The sequence below is a fragment of the Caloenas nicobarica genome, chromosome 1 (genome assembly GCF_036013445.1).
Source record: "Caloenas nicobarica isolate bCalNic1 chromosome 1, bCalNic1.hap1, whole genome shotgun sequence".
In the NCBI taxonomy this organism is placed as follows: Eukaryota; Metazoa; Chordata; class Aves; order Columbiformes; family Columbidae; genus Caloenas; species Caloenas nicobarica.
The window spans coordinates 58,922,394-58,942,498 of record NC_088245.1 but is presented as its reverse complement, the minus strand read 5'-3'; the positions used below and the strand labels follow the sequence as shown (position 1 = coordinate 58,942,498).

The 20,105-nt window shown below is 35.6% G+C and overlaps 2 protein-coding genes across 6 annotated transcripts in view; both read left to right on the top strand.

Moving 5' to 3' along the window:
• CPSF6 (cleavage and polyadenylation specific factor 6) overlaps positions 1 to 17,746 on the top strand; it is a 28,436-nt gene extending 10,690 nt beyond the window's left edge. Inside the window, exons 4-11 of one of the 5 annotated variants that reach the window (XM_065636705.1) lie at positions 410 to 555; positions 1,290 to 1,463; positions 2,568 to 3,072; positions 4,288 to 4,380; positions 5,353 to 5,468; positions 5,803 to 5,956; positions 6,805 to 6,996; positions 14,602 to 17,746. In XM_065636705.1, the coding sequence (XP_065492777.1) occupies positions 410 to 555; positions 1,290 to 1,463; positions 2,568 to 3,072; positions 4,288 to 4,380; positions 5,353 to 5,468; positions 5,803 to 5,956; positions 6,805 to 6,991 (1,375 nt within the window). In that variant the 3' untranslated portion in view covers positions 6,992 to 6,996; positions 14,602 to 17,746. Of the gene's footprint in view, positions 1 to 409; positions 556 to 1,289; positions 1,464 to 2,567; positions 3,073 to 4,287; positions 4,381 to 5,352; positions 5,469 to 5,802; positions 5,957 to 6,801; positions 6,997 to 8,076; positions 9,701 to 14,601 lie in introns of those variants that run through there. The other 4 variants (XM_065636688.1, XM_065636697.1, XM_065636721.1 and 1 more) reach the window with 4 other exon arrangements.
• Positions 1 to 20,105, top strand: part of CCT2 (chaperonin containing TCP1 subunit 2) — a 161,805-nt gene that overhangs the window by 30,691 nt on the left and 111,009 nt on the right. The window lies entirely within an intron of this gene.

Below are 20,105 nucleotides of genomic sequence, written 5' to 3'. Positions count from 1 at the left end.
TGGCAATCTTTGTTATGAGTCTATTCCTACATTTCAGTTAGTATTTTCACTGGCGACCTAATCTTCCTTGCATGAACGTGCCTTTCTCTCTCTTTAGTAGTAATGAGAAAATAGTGAATGCTTAATAATAACTTGGTCATATGAATTCTGAGATAGAGTATTGATACTCTACCAAAAAGCTGTTTTTGTTGTGATATATGTTGATGCATCTTGTACTTGTGGTGGTTTTAATATGTCCTAGAATTAATTATTGTATCCGTTCTGAAAACTGGACTAAGACCTGTGAGATGGTTTCTGTATTTTGTTTTCAAGTATTCTCCTTACTGTGTGTAACCTTTTTCATGGTCCATCAGGATATCCAAGAAACAGAAAAACTGGTGTAATTTTTTTTTTTTCTTCTTTCTTTCAGGTTTGCCCTTGTGGGTGTGGGATCAGAAGCATCCTCCAAAAAGCTGATGGATTTATTGCCTAAAAGAGAATTGCATGGGCAGAATCCTGTTGTGACTCCATGTAATAAACAATTTCTGAGTCAGTTTGAGATGCAGTCAAGGAAAAGTAAGCTTTTCTCATGTACTCTCTTGGAAAAATAGGAGATTATTCCAACAGCTTTTCTCTTAGCATCCAATAATTTCTACACAGGTTTAAAATAGCGATAGAGTACTTCCAGTAAGGTGGATAAAGTTGCAGATTTATTTAAAGATGATCCTCTTAAAAGTAAAAATTAAAAAAAATAATTTAAAATACTGAAGATCTTTTGTTTTAGCAGGAGAGAGCACTCACTGAAAGAAGGCTGCAGCTTTGTGAAACTCTTGTTTTACAGTTGGAGAAGCTTTCTCATCTTCTTGCAGATTTATTTTTTTTTAAAACACATCAGCATTTAGAAATTTAACATTAGTAGACAAATTGGACTGAATTATGATGTCTGGTTAAGCTATGCTTATGATGAAATGGAGAAAAGAGATTCTGTGTTGTGCTTTCCTCCAGCACCTTGTCTTGTGCATCCCAGTCCTAATGTGTAAATATGTTCTGTTGTGGCCTTGGGCTGCATCGAAGGAAAGACAGATGGTCTCCCCAGATGCTGTTCCATCAGTATGGGGGTGCTGGACCACTGCCATAGTTTAGCAAAGCACTCTTTCCTCCCCAAATAGCTTTGGGATTGGTTACCGAGGAACAAGTTGATGCTCATAAGATCATGCTTTAGCACTGAAGAAAATTTCAGGTCAAGAATTGAAAAGCTGTAGCCTATTTTGATTCATATAATTACACTTTTGCTTTTTGGCTTTTTGCAGCCACACAATCTGGCCAGATGTCTGGGGAAGGTAAAGCTGGTCCCCCAGGAGGAAGTTCACGAGCAGCATTTCCACCTAGTAATAGAGGGCGAGGTCGTTTTCCAGGTGCCATTCCCGGTGGAGACAGATTCCCTGGACCAGCAGGGCCAGGAGGGCCACCACCACCTTTCCCAGGTACAGTAATTCATGTGTGGAGTTACAGTTTCATTTGCGCTTTCTTGTATTAATGTGGCATTATTTGGGGAATTACAAAGATCAAGGCAATCCAGTAATGTGCTATAATCAGTGTTCTCAGCTGGATTGTAGGATTCTACAGTATTTCTTTGTCGATATTCAAACAGGGAGTTTTACTTACTAAATTTGATAGCAATGTAATAACATTTTTAGATACAGCCTTTGTAATGTGTCAATGTATGTATTTTCAAAGTATGAAAAAATTAAGATCATGTTAGCAAGCAGACTTGTTATTAGTGCAGTGTAGTTCAGATTTTCTGATTTGCTATATGGGGCGAGAATGCCTGTGTCGCAGAGTGCAAAGCAATTATTTTTCTTACTGCCTTACAAGTTTGCACGTCATCAGAAATTCAGCTTTGATTCATGCCCATTGACAAGCCAGTTAGCTGGCACTTAGAATACCACAAATGTGAAGAGGAGGTGTTCATGTTCAGTCAGGTATCTGATATGGGAGAAGTCTCTGTTAAACAGTCAGGCTTGCACTGCAGTGTAGTTCTCATTTCAGCTTAAGTATTTTTAATAAATGTTATTCAGTAGTAGATTGTCTACTAACAAGCAAAGGAACGTGGTCAAATTGAAAAACCACTGATGAGGACCTAAAATACGTTTGGATACTGCATTTACCTTCTGCAATATAGCTTTCCCCATATTTTTAATATGTATTCCATCTTATGCCCCATATGAAAGACTAGCTGCAGATATAAGTAGGGTGCAGCATTTTCTAGTTTTTGTAAGTTTTTTGGGGGGTTGGTAAGAATAGGAGGTGATTAAATGATGGAGTGGGGCAAGTTGTCAGTTTTCCAGTTAATGTTGTTCTCTTTAGATATTGTTAGTTAAGTAACTGTTAAAAATTTTCTAAGCTACTGGACCCAAAGTGGGACCATGCATGTCTTCTGTAAGTTGCAAATTGTTTAGTGAGGGTTGTTTTCATGTTTTGGTTGGTTTTAAGTGTAAAAAAAAAGGCAAAAAAAATTTATTCTAAGTCTTTATTTATATTTCTTAACTCTGTTTTTTTAAAAATTATTTTATTTTTTTATATTTTAGCTGGACAAACTCCCCCACGTCCACCTTTAGGTCCTCCTGGCCCACCAGGCCCACCAGGCCCTCCACCTCCTGGTCAAGTCCTCCCACCTCCGTTAGCTGGACCTCCTAATCGTGGTGACCGTCCACCACCACCAGTTCTGTTTCCAGGACAGCCCTTTGGTCAGCCTCCACTTGGGCCACTTCCTCCAGGCCCTCCACCACCTGTTCCAGGCTATGGGCCACCACCAGGTCCACCACCACCTCAGCAGGGTCCACCTCCACCTCCAGGTCCATTTCCCCCTCGTCCGCCTGGTCCTCTTGGCCCACCCCTGACTCTTGCTCCTCCTCCACATCTCCCTGGGCCACCTCCAGGTGCTCCACCACCTGCACCACATGTGAATCCAGCTTTCTTTCCCCCACCTGCCAATAGTGGCATACCTACTTCAGACAGCCGGGGCCCACCTCCGACAGACCCGTATGGCCGACCTCCACCCTATGACAGAGGTGACTATGGGCCACCTGGAAGGTGAGTGCCTTTGTAATGTGCTTGGTAGCAAATTTTACTTCTCTTCTAGGAAGGATTTGACTTTCCTTTTGAAAGCATATCTTAGAAATAATGGAAAATAGGGCTGGAAGGGATCCAAATGGTCTTCTGATTTGTCCCTTTTCGCTTCTCTCGATGAAATATCTCTCAAACGTGTTTGTAGCAGCAAGAAAATCCTGAAATGCAACACTAGTAATCTCATTTTCCCTTTTCAGCTCTGAACTGTTTTGCCTTCACTGTTTGTATTTGCAGTGTCATCATTCCATTTGTCCTATAAGCAAACGTGTCACTTCTTATGCAGCAGCTTCTGGTTGTGCTTCTGTCTTAACTTGAAATTCTGACCGTACCATTACCATTGTGCTTTGCAGACTGTCTTTTTAGAATGCTCTGGAGTTCTGCTTTTTGAATGTGTGTGTTGAGTACAGTGCCATACCAAGCTTATACCATTTTCACCTTCCAGCAGCTCTGCTTGTCCCTTTTTTCTTTGGGATTCAATTCAAAGTTAGTCTTTGTCTCAAAAGTCAGGTGTGAATTTACTGGAAGATTTTTGTCTTCCTTTCCTGTCAAGATGCTTCTGCTCATTTGGTGCAGTCTTGCAGCGGTGGCTTTTCCTGTGGTTAATCCTGTCTGGGACAGTGTTTTTTTGAGTTTCTCTGACTTGACTTGTCAAGTTTTTCACATCTTGTTTGAAACAGTTTTTCACATCTTGTTTGAAACATCTTTTACATCTGCTTTCAGGCATCTCTGTCTTGCTGCTGTTTCTTGATTTTCACCATATTTGTATTCATCACAGAAAATTTTGGGATAAATTGTAAGACAGACACTTTATACTTAGTTACGTTTGGATTTTTCAGTTGTGATTTTACTGCTAGCATGAGAGACACTTCTCTTGCTTAAAATGTTTTCTGCAAAGACACTTTGATTCTTTTATGGATTTTAAAAACCCCACGCATCTGTACATACTGTGTTCATACAGAAACTATAGAATTCAAGAATTTGGCTTAATTGCCTGAAATAAAATGATAAGGTGTTGGGGTTTTTTTGATGGACAAAATTCAGGTTGTCTGCAGTTTGTAGAATGTCTGGGGAGGGAAGGAGTGGGAATAGGACAGTATAACATACTGTCCAGTATTTTCATTAATAATGTTAAAACTATTATCCATAACTATTTAAATTGTCATTAATTATATATCATAGGCGTTTCACTGGAAATAACATGTCCATAAGAGAAAAATTACATATTCCATTCTATGGGAGGCACACGAAAAATAATACTCAAAACTCAGGGAGGTATGAATTTTTAGACATTTCCTCTTATGCTAAACTGGCTATAGGATCTTGTTCCACTTCTTGCAATTAAGAGGATAGCATTGCTTATTATTCTGCATTTTCTTTCTACCAGAAGAACTAACACTGTTCTAGAAATATTAAGCAGTGGGCCAGTTTAATAGTCTGAACATTTGCCTCTAACACATTTCTCCAAATTTTATATATGATAAAGAGACTGGCTAGTAGGACACTGCAAAACTTTTGGGAAAATTTTTGGATAGGTTAATTTCTGTTACTTTGGAAGATCTATACAGGTAGCTGATAATTAAAGTAAGAAAGTGTAATGACTATGAGGATTCTGCTTTATTGCTTCCTCCTTACTGTGACTGGTTCGGAGATCAGATTAGAGAACCTTGAATTAAACCAGAAAGTTTAAAAAAAAAAAAAAAAAAGCTGTAGAATGTTGAAGTATCATTCAGAAAATTGAGTGTTTTAGAGATTATGGACTATATTTGCTTTTTATGAGTTATAGCATTCTGGTCTTACTTAGAATCTGGGAAACAGGATCATATAGTTCTAATTCCAGTATTGTTATAAAAATGATCTCTAATTTTGCTCAAAGTTGCATTGCCTATGTACACGTATTTCCATATCCATTCAATTGGGATAATATCTACTTACATACCTTCAAGGATTTTATGAAAATTATAAATATTTGTAAAGCACAATATTAAGTGCTGCTGGAATCTTCAAAATAGATGGGATAAACAAAAATAAGTCTATTTATACAGCAATCTCTTAATTGTTTTTTACCTTTTTTTAAATTTTATTTTTAGCTTTCAGGATTTTATACTTGTAACATGGTCCTTAACAAAAAACAAACCCAGATCCCCAGATCCTGCTTTCTTTTCTGTTTGTCACTTTGCTTAAATTTGCAATATCACCTTCTGAAGTTTTTCTTAACCTTTTAAATACAAGTTTCATTGCTTGCAGAGAAATGGATGCTGCAAGGACACCTCTAAGTGAAGCAGAATTTGAAGAAATCATGAATAGAAATAGGGCGATCTCAAGCAGTGCCATTTCGAGAGCTGTATCAGATGCCAGTGCTGGTTAGTAAAACTTGATCAACATGTTTGCTATTCTACCCTACTGAAAAGAGTTTATAGTATTTTCTATTAGGAAACTGGCAGCCCTGAAGCTACATTTTCCTAATAGGAGGCTGAATTTAGGTACATCCTATGTCTGGTTTTGTAATGTGCTCCAGTTAGTTTCTGAGATTGCCTTCTGAGTACTGATCTGGACAGTATTTTAATACCTGGTTCTACAGTAAATTATCTGAATGGCTGTTGAAAAGAAGATGCTCAAAATGGTAGTACTATTACAGATAAAAATCTTTGGTTTAATTTGCATAATTTTCTGATCGTGATCTTACATAATTTTCAGGGGACTATGGAAGTGCTATAGAGACCTTGGTAACTGCAATTTCCTTAATCAAACAGTCCAAAGTATCTGCGGATGATCGCTGTAAAGTGCTCATTAGCTCTCTTCAGGACTGCCTTCATGGAATTGAGTCCAAGTCTTATGGTTCTGGATCCAGGTAAAACTTTCCTCTTCCATCTGCCCTTAGTTATAAAAGGGAAGATGTAGTGCAGGACTAGTTCACAAGGAAGAAACTAAGCTTAGTGATTTCCTGAGCGGCACAAGAAAGGGGTGAAAGAACCAAACGGGGGTTTCTCAAGCTGCCTTTTAATTAATGCTCTTTTCATTATTGATCCGACTAGCTTAAATTTAATTAGTTTTATTTAGCATCCTTTCCTACATGGTACTCTTGCAATGTGTAAACTTCAAAAAGAATTATCCTTCCTCAATTTAGATGTCCAGTGCATAATTTTTATTAGAATTTGCTATTGAAAATTAAGATTGAGCATATTTATGCCGTTTTTCATTTTGTTTAAAACTAATTTTCTCCACACTTGTCACAGTAGAAATATACTTGAGTTGGGGAAAAAAATAAAGTTGGGCAGAATGATTTTGTCTGTTGTCCTTTGTCATACGATTTGAAATTGAGAGTAGGTACATTTGAAATTCATGGGCTCTTCTGCCTAGTACAAGTAAGAGATTGGTATTTCTTTCAAAACTTAAATAACGCCCCTTTCAGAGCTAGGACTAATACTGAGCCTCTAGTTCATTTGGATACTGTAGGAGTAGCATAGTTTGCCTTCAATATTAAAAGCACAAAGCTGGTTTTGGCACATACTTTCACTATGCAGATTAGCAGCCATGTTATAGTGATCGTTTGGGCTATGGTGCATATACAAAGACATATCTGCGTCACAGTGAACAGATATTTCTCTCATATAATTTTTTGGTGCAACTCAAACAGAATACAAAATTGGCATGCTTGTATGTTGAAGAAAAAATTAATGAAGTAATTTCTTTTAGAAGACGTGAGCGATCCAGAGAGAGGGACCACAGTAGGTCACGAGAAAAAAGTAGGCGCCACAAATCACGTAGTAGAGATCGTCATGATGACTATTATCGGGAAAGAAGCCGTGAAAGAGAGAGGCATCGTGATCGTGACAGAGATCGCGACAGAGAACGAGACAGAGAGAGAGAATATCGTCATCGTTAAAGAAGGTGAGCATTTGTTTCATGTTCTTGAGCTTTAACCAAAAGTAACTACTCTAAGTTTGGGATTATTTACACCGTTAATGTCTGTATTTAAATGGTCCTGCAGTATGTAGTGAATCACTTTCTTCTTGCAGCATCTGACATGAAAATAGGTAAGTAACAACAGGTAACTGGTCTCGGGAGGGCGAGAGTATTTGTGTGATTATCATTTGCAGTTTTCATGCCACCTTTTTAATTTTAGATGGTATTAATGTTTGCAGTTTTTATGAAATATGATTAAACCAATTCTTCAAAAAGCAGTAAGCCAGACTGATAAGTCTGCTCTCTTTGTAATCTTAGAAGATTATATAAAATGTATGGTTTTATTTCTTATTTGTATTTTAAAATACCAATTTTGTATTTTAAAATCTACTTGTGTAAGGACTGCAGCATTTATACCTTCAGATGTCATGTGTGGATTATTTCAATTTAGGGAACACATGTACCTACAGATGCTGTCCTTGCACAAGTACGGCGGTGCTTTTGTTGTTTGGTTTTTTTGTTTGTTTGTTTTTTTTCTGGTTTTGTTCGCTCCCCCCCCCAGTGAGTTTTACTCAAATACAGGAAATATAGCCAGACTTTGCTCTTTATTTTATGAAATGTGACCTGTGAGTATCTTCTGCCTTCTAGCTAAATTCAGGTGTTATGTTCAATAAGATTTATGATCAGTTGTTCCCTACCACCTTGATTTTTTTAAATTCCTTCCCCCCTCTGATAGTCAAGTCACTTTCTGAAGACTAGTAAACAAATGTATTATGACACAAGGATTGTTTCTTTTCTGGTTGTTCACAAACTAATGCGTTCTTTTATTTCATATATCTGCAGTCTTGAATGCATCAAATGTGTAGGTAGCTACAGAGTAGCATGCTAAATAATTTTCTTTTTCAGTGTACTGCTGGGAGCTTTAAAATACATAGAAATGTTCATCACATTATAAAATATACCATTTTGAGGGTTAGGAATTCAAGCTACACATGGTTCCCTATATTTGACAATTGGAAAAATCACACGCTTTAGTTTCTCTGCAATGGTCTTTTCCCTTTTTAGAAGAATTTCCCACTACATCTGCACTAAAACTGAAGATTGCAGACTTGCCTGTCTGACCAACTTCCATTTCTTATGTTTACCATCAGATTTAATTTCCAGATTTGTATGTGGTATTTATTCATGGAAGTTCGTTTACAGAACTGAAACAGAGCAAAACTATTTAGAAATCATGTAAAATGGAATGTACTCGTAAGTGAAAATACAAATTTGTATTAGTTAAATGTCAGTATTTCAGTCAGGCTTTTGTGTCACTGACTCCTTTGGGGGAGAACAAATTCTGATACTGAATGCTCTTAGTCTGTTGAGTGTTAAGTGGGATGTTGTCTTGGATTCGTATACTAATGGGACGCACAAAGCAGTAACGAACCTAGAGAAGGAGAATCAGAGGCTTAAGTAGGCAGGTGAAATGTGGCAGCTGGAATAAAGTTGGCAGTATGTATCTGTTAATGCCACTTTTTGTCATTAAAAATGGATTGGTAGAAATATTGCTGGAATTGCATAAAAATAGGTACTCTTGTTCTTAATTTGTAAAGTATAAGAACATAAAAATACAGATTTAACAAAAGTAAGTGTTGTTTCTTTTGTTGAACTGGATTTTTACCTTTTATGACAAATGAGTATTTGTGATATTTGCAAATAGGTGTTATTAAGAGGAGGTAACTATTGAGCTGAGTGATGGATGCATTTCCAAAGTGTTTTCCTTCTGGTGGAGATGAGCAAGCCATACTAAAAATCATTAATAACCTGGAATTTAAGACAACTTATTTTTGTCCTTGGCATACTTTATTAATCTAGCTTTAATTTTTGTGTATTTAGTGTTGTGGATGTAGATACGGAGTTTTTGTGCCATGTACAGATTTCCTACCCTGTCACCCCAAGAAAACATACCAAATAGCATTAGGTCGCATTTTGTAATTTCCAAAGCACAGTTTTAAAAAGAAACTGTGGCTTCAGTCTCGGTTCAGATGGGATTTATATACGCAACATCCTTCTCCTTTGTCATGTGCTGGGACTTCTCTTTCAGAGGGGTTGCGTAGGTAAGATTCCCTTGTGCAAAGAAGAAAAGAGGTCCTAAGAACTTGATTTAAAGGGCAAATTTAGTATTCTGCATGTAAATGAAAGCATTTGGTATTTTTTACAAGTTAAGTTGTAAACATTTTGTCTCGTTGTTGTCTTAATGAAGAAAGGCTTTATTGTAGTTTTGTTTTTATATATTTATACACACACGCGTATAAAAGAAATACAGTTATCTCCTGGTTTGTGTGTTTCATTTTCACTAAAATGTATGTTGCCATACATTTTTTTTGTTTCATTCTTTACATTGATTAATATTCATAACTGGATTTAACAGTCTCAGTCATTTAATAAATATCAGTAATGCTGAAAAGAGTTACTCCCCATATTACTGTGTTTTGCCAGATAACATGAAGTTGCCTCTGTGCCTGCACCCTATGAATGGCACCTATACTTCTCCTTATTGTATACCTATAGTCATAACTGTGATACTGTACTGGCATTTTTTAAAGTGTTACACATTTAGTTTAGAAGGATTTTAAAGGTCCATTGTGAACATTTTTGTATACAGTGAAATTCAGTTTGTACTGTATTACGTTTATAGAGATTGGTTAAATTGGAATAACTTACTAAATGTGTTTATAATAATAAAACTCTATTTAAAAGTTTAGATGTACCTTAGCAGGTATTTACACTTCTGTTTGTACACTTCATGACTTAACATTAAATTATTGAAAGATTTTTGTGCCTTCACTTGAGTAAGGCTTCATGTACATTGATAATCCATTCTACAGAATTACTGTAAGCTAAACGTCTCCTTGAAACATCTTGCCTGCATTTGCTTGTACAAAGCCTATAGATAATAAAATAGAACAATGGATTTAAGACGAATGTCTAACCTGTATTACTCAAAAAAACCTAAGAATCCACTAGAATGATATTTAGAAGGATTAACAGCAAAATTATTGTGTACAAACAGAATAGTAATGTAACTTCATCAGCATGAGTCCCGACTCTTTTTAGATAGGTTTTTTTTTTTTTTTAGTGTAACTGATACTGGATGTATTTCTAGCTGATACATTGTCCCAATCTTAATCTGTCTGAATTTCTATAACTGCTGAATGTTAAATTTTTCATTTTATGTTTTTGTTATTGGGTTGATTATTTCCTATTTAAACTGAATTTGGACTGAATTGCAAAGACAAAACCACACTAACGTTGTAACATTTGCTATGTATGTAGACTTTGTACTCCATATTTCATGTTTTTTCCTCTGATTTTTCTGCTCTCAAACCACTGTAAGCAAAATAATTTAAAGTCTAATGCACTTCTGAGGCCCATATGCTTCTTCCAAAACTGTTCTCAGCTCTTCTGAAGTAGTTTTAGCTTTGGAGTGATCTAAGAACTAACATGGTTGGAATTTTTTTGGTGTCAGTAGGAGGGGGAATGGTACTGATAGTTGAAGTAAAATTCATTATATTTTTGCTTGTGTAAGTAGGAATGGTCCTCTTACAGCATGTTAGCAACCACTTAAACATCAGTTGAAGTATGAAATTAGCCTTTTAAGAAACCTTGTAAATTAATAGGAAAACGCCTATTTTTGTAAGCTATTTTAATAACAAGCTTTTAGTCAATAATGGAATTTTAAATGAATCGTGATAGCATTGTTCAAGACCTGGGTATATGTACCTGTCTAGGGTTATTTCAGATCTTCTTAGTATTAAGCTATTATGAATGTTATTTACCTAATCTCTCTTCTTTAAAAATATGTATTTTTGAGGAAGCACATATTTGGGGCTGGCACTATTCTATTGCATTTAGCATTCACCAGAGAAATAATTATTTGTGCATCTGATTCGGTATTGGAAATCCACCACAGAGTGGAAGAGGCAAGCAGTGCCTCTGTTTTATGTGCTTCTTAAAGTCTATTTTGTGGCTACTCTGGTGCTTTACAGAAACATATAGTTTGTTTCTTAATGTTCAGTGACTTCTTTCATTTTATTGAGGGTAATAAGATGATTGAAAAAATGAACTGAAAATGTTCTGCTCTTATTTTCAAATGCAAAGTTTCATAACCTTTATTTTTTTCTGTGGACATGTTGCTGTAATTTTGGTTTTTTTCTGAGGTGTCTTTAGACACTTTTATATTTTTCTGTTCACCACATCCTGTGCTTTTTTCTTTTGTTTGTGAAATCAATAGTTTTGACAAAATTGAGCTGTGTGAAAGTTCCCCGAGAAACCTTAAGGCTTCGTATAGCCTTTGAAAGAACTTGCAAGTGAAAATGTTGGCTTGATGCAGTGTTCTGCAAAGAATGAACAAATTCATTTTTCTCTTTTTGCTCATTGTGGTTTGAGAACTAAGATTTCATTTTACGAAAAAAGAGAGAGAGAAATGAGATCATTTTTATGTTTTCCTGTGGCAGCTCGACCTGCCTTTTTGTGTCTTCCTCATATATTAATGTGAAAGATACTTGCCAATAATTCGAATCTTTTTAATTTGTAAACTAAAGACTGAGTTTTCTGAACACATCTCTGTTCATCCATTATTTTTGGTGAATAGAAAGGCTGGGATAGTAGGAGAAAGACTTATGATGAATGAAACTAGTTTGGGAGCATTCTTCCTGTGTAAAATTATTTATAAAATCAGCAAGTTGTTCTGGTGTTGATCTTAAATTATACACCAAGACTGAACAAAGGTACCAGGTAAGTACACTAATAATAGGGGGGAAAATATATGCAACAAATGGAAGAAGGTGCCAGTGGTGTAAAATAGTCTATTTGTACATGTGTGATGAACAGAATCACATATATATCTCAGCTTACGTGCAGGAAGACACATATAGAGCCAAGCTTAAAATTCCTTCATTCTTACCGTGTTATAGCTAAAGCATCACAGTATTTGGAGGTTTGTGGTGTTCTGGAATGTAGGTTAAGTTAAAACAAATTTTGGCTTTCAAACTGATACTTTGTGTGGGATTTTTACTTTGTGTATTTTTTTTTTTCCTTTATGTATAGAATAAAATCAAGGAGAATTACATGAAGTAATTCTTAGGAGCTATTTAGGCTATAGTGACAAATGTGTATCTTGCATTTTACTAAAATGTGAACATGTTGGGAGATTTAAATTCAGTCTTTGAAAATATCAGAAATTACACTACTATAACAAAAGTTGATGGGTATATGCACATACAGCTTTAAACTACTGTAGAATTTTCACACTTCTAAAAGCTGTTTAAAGCTTTTATATACTTATTTGGATAATTGGAATTAAAGGGAAAAAATAGAGTTGCTACTGCAAGATGCTTTATATAATAAGATATCTATTGGATTTTGTTGTAAGAGACTATCTTCATAAAAAAAAAAGCTTAAGTACAAAAATACTTGATCACTTAAGTTCTGGGATTTCATTTGCGAAATGTTCTGGCATAAACCCCTAACTTTTAAACCACAAAATAACTATTTAACAGATAAGTCTGAAATTTGGGGTTTATTAGTAGAAATGCTGAAAAACTGATTGCTGTGTAGTGTTAAATTGTACAAACCTAACATGCTTGGGATGGGTAGCTTATATGAGCTTGAGGCAGATGGAAAACAGCATCGCTGAGAAGTACTGACCAGAGATTTCATCTTATTTTTTTCCCCCCTTAAAAAGTTGTTTCTTACTTCAATATTCTACTTGCTCGTAGAATACTGAAAAGGGCTGAGCATTAAGGTATAATCCATACAGATTTATTTCTTCCTTATGGAACCACAGAGGTTTGCAGTTTTGCCAAGGTGCAGTGGCAGAATACTTGGAACCAAAATGTGCACCACTTTGGATTTTAGTTGCTCATGTTTTTTAAAATGAAGGTTCAGTGTGGTGCTGACCATCTTAAGAGCCCTATAATGAAAAGTATTAATCTTAAGTCCAGTTTATCGTGCATTCTTTAAAGTTCCTGTAGTTCTATTAAGCACCCTTACAGTTCTAGTGAATGATTCCCAGGAACTGTAGCTGTCTTATGCTAGTATTATATATCATATATATGGTGCTTCGGATCTGTTAAGTGTTGCCATAGAAGTGATAAAGGTCCATAACTCTTGCAGCAGCAATTGTATGAGAGCAGCAAATTCTGACACGCAGTCTCACAGCTGTCACTTGTTTTCCCCACTAAAAAAACTGAGATTCTCCTGTCTGTGCTAACTTGGCTCCCAACTCCAAACACATCTTCTTGTGGAGGCAGCACTGTGTCACTTTGCTACTAATTATGTTTAAAAGTACATAACACCTATGGAAATTTGGGTTTCTGGGGAAGGAACGTCTGGGAACTTCCCCAGAATTAATTACTGGCTGATACATTCATGACTTGGGAACAAAGGGAAAAGAAATTCCAGTCAGTACTTTCAATTTGGATTACTTTATGTGCATACTGTAGTGTATAGAGCCTAATTAGTTATACATTTCTAAAAAAGTACTGTTAGAAGTCACTTTGAGGAAAAGGAGGAAGAAATGTGTCAGTTGTTCATGCAAAATTTGAGTACTTTGTATTCCCAACTGCTTTGAAGTTGTTACACTAGAAGAAGAATATTTGACAGCTGTGTACTGATGTGTGTTCATGAAATTGCTCCTCTGAATGTCTTGTTTTTCAAATGAACCATTTAATGTGTTGGGTTTTTAAACAATTTGATTTAAGCTATTTTGAAATTATTGAATGTTGAAATTGTTAATTATTAATGAAATAAAGATAGCTAATTGTTTCGTAATGGAATTCAACTGAAATCCAATGTATGGAATTATACCATCCCAAGTATTTTGTGAACTCTTACAGTAACTAACACTGGTGTGGTTCCTTAATTTGCCAAAATAGATGAGAGTAGGAAGTAGGGCTTGGGGTTTTTTTCTGGGACAAGTAGGTGAGGAAACCTGCAAATCTATATTGTATTATTTGAAAAGTGGGTTCTTGTGATTGAACTGCAAGCGTGTATTTTTAGATGCGAAGCCAATCCTGCTTGCCACTAGTCTGAAATGTCTGAAGTACTGGTATCAGATTCTGTGCACTTCTTACTGAGCTGTGAGCCATGCACTTCATTATACAATCAGTGCATTAATTAAATATCAGACCAGCTTAAAACTTCTGTAAGTGGGCAGGTAAAAATGTAAAAATCTAGTGGCAAAATTACCTGGTGTGCTTGTCTGTTTACTCTTGCAGAATGCATACTTTAGGAGATGTTCTATATAAATGTTTCCATCAGTCACAGGAACAGTAGCTATTTCTTCCTTTATCATTCGATACTTCAACTGTGAAATGTATATTCTTTCAATTTTGTTGTACAACAACATTAATTTTATTTTTAACTATTGTATTGGAAAACTATTTCATTCACAAACAAGTAGCTACTGCTTCTGGGTATTTTGTGTTAGTTTACGTTATGGTGAAGTAGATGCACGACTTGTGTATGTATAGATAAGCCAACAATTTTCTGTGTATTATGGGGACTAGCAAAATCTACATCACAAATTTTGACACATTACAGCTGAAGGAAGAGGAACAGCGTGCAAGACAAGATATGTTCTTCAAGGAAAGATGCTTGTCCAGCAGTTTGCTTCATGTGATTGAACTGAGCCTGTAAGGATTCATGGATAAAATGAACAGGAATAGATCTGAATAAAGCAAATCTGCATACATGGTAACCAGTAGCTCTTTTACTTTTTTATGTTGCTTAACTGTTTTATTTGAGGGAAACCTGTGTGATTTAAACCTTATAGCTTTTGCAACTTTATTACTGGTTATATACATTTGGCAATTATAATGTGCAAGCAATTGGAAAAAGTCAAGTAAATGCTTGTTTTTATAGTAGTTTGTTCATGTTAGACTGTTCATATGATAATGTCTGTAAACAGCACCACTCTGATTACAGTAGATGTAGTGTTGTAATAAACTGTTTAATGGGGCTGATGTGTAAAGCTGTTCAAGTTATTTGATGTTTACACCTCAGGGAAAGTCTTGTGTTCAGCAATATTTAAAGATAATGTTACAATGAAAACATTGATGCTGTCTTTAAAAACATCGCAATAGTTCTTGCATATGCCTCAGCCTAATCTCGCATTCAGTGAGTTAAGCATACTAATGTTGCTCTCACACATTCAATTTTGATATGAAGATAGGTGGTTACATAAAACCTTTAATGCTCTTTTGCTTTCTAGCAGTGTTTACCTGGGTGGCTTGTGAATTTGCGAACTGACATATAAAACTGTAAAAACTGCAGCTCTTTGTGGTCTGTTGTTTCGAGGAGAAGTGGTCCCAGGTCTGTGACTTCAGCATGCTGAAAATGTTTTCTTTCATACAGCCTTGATCCTGATCGATGCTGCAGTTTATATACACTTAAACTGTCCATAATAAGGGGTGGAAAGGTGAGGTTTAACAAACAAACCAAAACCCTGCAGTTGTTTACAGTTTTATAGGAATAGTGCTTGTGCGTGTTCCCCCTCTGCCCCCAAGGCCGTAGCAGTCTGTACATAGTTGTATATTAGAAATGCGCCAGAAGAAACCAGGTGTTTCCATTTTTCAGACTTTATGGGTTTGGTATTTTCTTAATACTTCGGGGTTTATTCGCACATGCATATAAAAGAGAAGGTGCACTTGTATGTCCTTGTTTAGTGATGGGCAATATTTAAATGTCTTAGCAAAAAACGCTAAATCTGTCAGATGAGGTTTTGTAAATTTACCTAAAAACAAGTTATTGGATCTCACAGTGGAAGCTGACTTCAAATTTGAGAATTGGTTTTAAATTTCATCAAGTGTGAAATGCAAGCGAATAGAAAGTTCATACGAGTTGCAAAAACTTAGTTTCTGGCAGCCTTGCACAAAGGCTCACTCGTAGTATATTGTAAATCGTTATGTAACGGATTTATTCTTGGAGTTTTCAGTTATTCAAATAGCTGCACTTAATGTTTTAAGTTAAGTTGCAAGACCTCAGATGGCTTTAAGAGGCAACTCTTAAGACAACTCTTGATTTCTTTTTTTACCCGTTTTGAAGATTTTTACAGCAGACCTAAAGTGTTACCCTGTTCAGGAAAGCGCTTAAATCCAATTGTTTTTTCCAGAGCATTTAAAGCAAGTGCTTACGTTCCATAGATTTCAGGGAATGTAAACATATGCTTTAAGTACCTCATCTGCATATGTGAGTGATTTTTATGCTTTACTGAGTTGGGACCAGTAGCCTGTGCAACCACAACAGTTTTGCCTAAGTCTGAAATTGTCTAATATTTTTGTCACCTACGACTCAGCCGGGTTTCCTGCAGCCAGCTTGATGCTGTTGGACTTGGCTACAACTTCAGACCCCCCCGCTCCCCCTTTTTATTTTTCCTTAAATTGTGTACCTCAGTTCCTCATGCATGGGATCACCGGTGTTTATTGAACTATTTGCTACTGAGAAGATACTTGACATGTTTGTTTAATCCTGTTTGAAAATGGAAAACTGCCTTTTAAAATTTTGTAAAACTGAAAGTTGTATCGAACAAGTCATGACTCATTTCCTGCTTTTTGTGAATAGGTGTTGGTTACAAACAGTACTGTTGTAATTTTTTTTTTTTTTTTTTTTACTTAAAAACGTTGTTTACTGCTGTGTATAATAAGTTTAAGGAAGAAATAACCTGCTTGTAGCTGTTACATGGGGAATAGCTAATACTGGAGAGGCAGCAGGTAAGTAATGTTCCATTGCATAGATATATTAAATCTTAAAATTAAAAAAAAAGTAAATCCACAAGCATTTTATGCAGGAACTGATATTTTACTCCATATTGACACAGATTTAAGGAGATCGTTGCTCTTTTTACACAGAGTGTATTTCTCACTCGCATCTAGATTTCCATTGCTGGCAATGGAAATAGGGAGGGAATAGCAGGGGGAAAATAACATAAGTTAAACTGAGCGATCATTGTGACTTGAGAGATGAGATCCCCGTATGAAGCCCCTTATTTCCACCTGTTCTCTGAACACTTAGTTTTAACTGATAGATGTACTGTGTTGCAATTTAGATAATATTCTCTTGTTATCATGAATTTCATTTGTTAGATTTTTTTTTTTAATGAAACAAAAAAGTGTACAGAAAAAAATCCAAAGACCTTGATAGACACCAAAAAGGAATATGTCTAATGCACATCATGTATAACTGGATCTGTAGTGGAATTTTTACCAACTTTTGGTTTATTAAACGTTACTGGCAATTTCCTGTGCATGCTCAGGAAATAGCAGTTTGGTAATTTACTGACTGGTGATGATGCCACGATGGCTACTGCTGTGCTCTTTGATATTCATCCAGTTTTATTTCATCTCCTTTTGCTGATGAAAGGACAAAATAGTCTGTGAGGAAATACTTTATTTCTTTTAAATATTGATTTTTGTAAGTAACATTGAAAATAATATTTTAAGGCTGTGTCCTTTATCTTGAAAGGCAAAACCAACAAGTATCGACTTAAGGGTGGCAGTGCTTTAGCAACAGAAGTTGTTTTACTGGAGGTTTGTTTTTGAGCAGTGGAGTTGATTGGTTGAGTTTTTTAAAGTAAAATTTCTACTGGACTATATGTTTTGACAGGTCAAAAATAGTTGTTCAGAAGAAGAACATAGCATTTTGGAAACTGTACATACAGTCTTTTTTTCCTCATTCCCTTTTTGCTTTCTGTGCCAGTAATTTTGGTTCTGATTGCATTTTGACAAATGTTGGGTCAGAACTTCCTCTTTTTTTTTTTTTTTTTTTTTTTTTTTTTTTTTTTTTTTTTTACAGTGTGGCTGTAAGCTTGGATAGCCATTGTTTTTGTGTTAAAGAAGATAACCTATTCAATTTAGGCATTAGCTTGACTTTTTTTTTTTAAGAAGTGAGTTTTTTCTATTTTCGTTCCTTTGAAATTGGTGAGGCTTAGTTTTTCTAACTGTATTTTTTTACCTGATTGTTTAGTTGCATATCCAAACCCTTGTAAATGTTTTCCTAGTTGTATGTGAATAATTGGCGATATAAATGTTGTATATACTTGTCATCCGTGTTTGTAGTAAAAATACATGACATTCTTTATAGAAATACTTAATTCCTGATTTCCTTTTCTTATCCACTTGCTCTCTGTGTACAGGTTAAACAGACTTTGCTCCTATTTTTTATTTATAGACTTTTATACATAGCCTCTTGAAGTTATTATTGGTTCTTGTGTGAACTGAGATACAGCCTTAAATTTCCTAGCGTAATGCTCATGAAGCTACTGTTAGTCATATAGATTCAAATATAAAACGTGCATGTTTAAGACTGATACTCCTCAGAGATGCGAGACACCAAATTGCTCTTGCATTGAAATACAAACCCTTCAAGATCTTAGAGGAGGCAAGTGCAGGTCAGTGTGCACACACTTAAAGAAGATTTCCTTCTTTCCAAATAAGTATTTTGGCATAGGAAAGAAGCAAGGTGGATTTGTTTAGGTTTTAAATTGTTTTGGTAATTGACCACATAAGTCTTAAACATAATGGTTGCAGCATGCTAACTAGCCATGTTTATGCAGAAATATTGTCTCTTGCACCTGTTTACTATGATGCCTTGCAAATAATATTGCAGACAGGCTTGGGCTGGGTGGGGGTGTTTGGGTGGTTTGTTGTTGTTGTTCCCCACCCTGCCGCCCCCCACCTGAAATTAAGATCTGACATGCTCTGTACTTTGAGATTAATTTTAGCTTTAGAGTGTGAATTACTAAGGAGCAGTTTCAAGCATAAAAGTTCTTCAATTTGATGTTCTCATGGGATTCCCCCCCCCCCGCCACCATGTTGGACAAAATATGATGAAGCATCTCATTCTATTTGTAAATTATGCACCTGTTAGTTCTTGCATCCTTTCTATAGCCTCAGTTATCGCAGTGGGTTTTAGGTTCTGATATGACCTATGTCTGTGCTTAAATCTTTTACTATATACTAGTTTTATTGAAGTCTCTTGAAATAGTAAACATTATACTTTTGATCCCAATGAAATGGAGCATTTAAGTTGTAAAAATTCCCGTCTATTCATACCATGTAATGTGATTTTACATGATTCAGTGCGAACGCTTTGGGGTATATTCAAGTAATAGACTTTGACCTCACCCTCTTATATACTGTATTTTGTATTAAACTGTGCATATTATTATTACATTACAAAACAGACATTCCGCTGATCTTCAAATGTAGAAAATGAGGAATGTGTGTGCTTTTATAAATACAAGTGATTGCAAAATAAGTTTCCTTACTACTGCAGGTGTCCTTCTTTAATATTAACAAAACAAAACAAAACAAAAGCCAAGTGTTTTAAAGGTGAAATACATTCCTGTTTGGTAAACCTTAACATTTTTATGACGATTACCAGCACTGCTGACTTTCTAAACAAAAGGCTGTGTTGTCTTCCTGTACCATTCCATTTCCCGATTCCCATTTTGCACAAGGATGTATGAGTAAGCTTTTCAAGAAATGGTTTTGAAATACAGCAGGGAATGCAGAATTGCAATGCAAAATGTAAGGAAATGGACGCCTGTCAGAATGCCTGACTCCGAAGGATTTTATATATGTATAGTAAACAATTTCCTGATACCGGCAGGCCAAAGAGTCTGTTGAATACTTGAGTTTCTGGAGACCTATATTTTTCAACAAGGTAAGATGGTATCCTAGCAAATGTGGGTTTTAATACATTTTCAGCAGAGGTACTTAGTTAAGTTTAGGGATCATTTCATCTTTTTTAGATGTTATACTTGAAATATTGCATAACTTCTAGCTTTCACGGTTTCTTTTTTTCCAGCCTTTAGGAGACTGTTAAGCAATTTGCTGTCCAACTTTTGTGTTGGTCCTAAACTGCAATAGTAGTTTACCTTGTATTGAAGAAATAAAGGCCATTTTTATATTAAAAAATACTTTTGTCTCTCTTCATTTCAGCTTGTCTAATTTCTCCTCAGTGCTCGTTATGTCGGTCTTTTCAAATATTCAGACATTAAAACTTTAAGCGTGGATGTTCTAATGTGGTAGCTAGGTTCTGTGCTG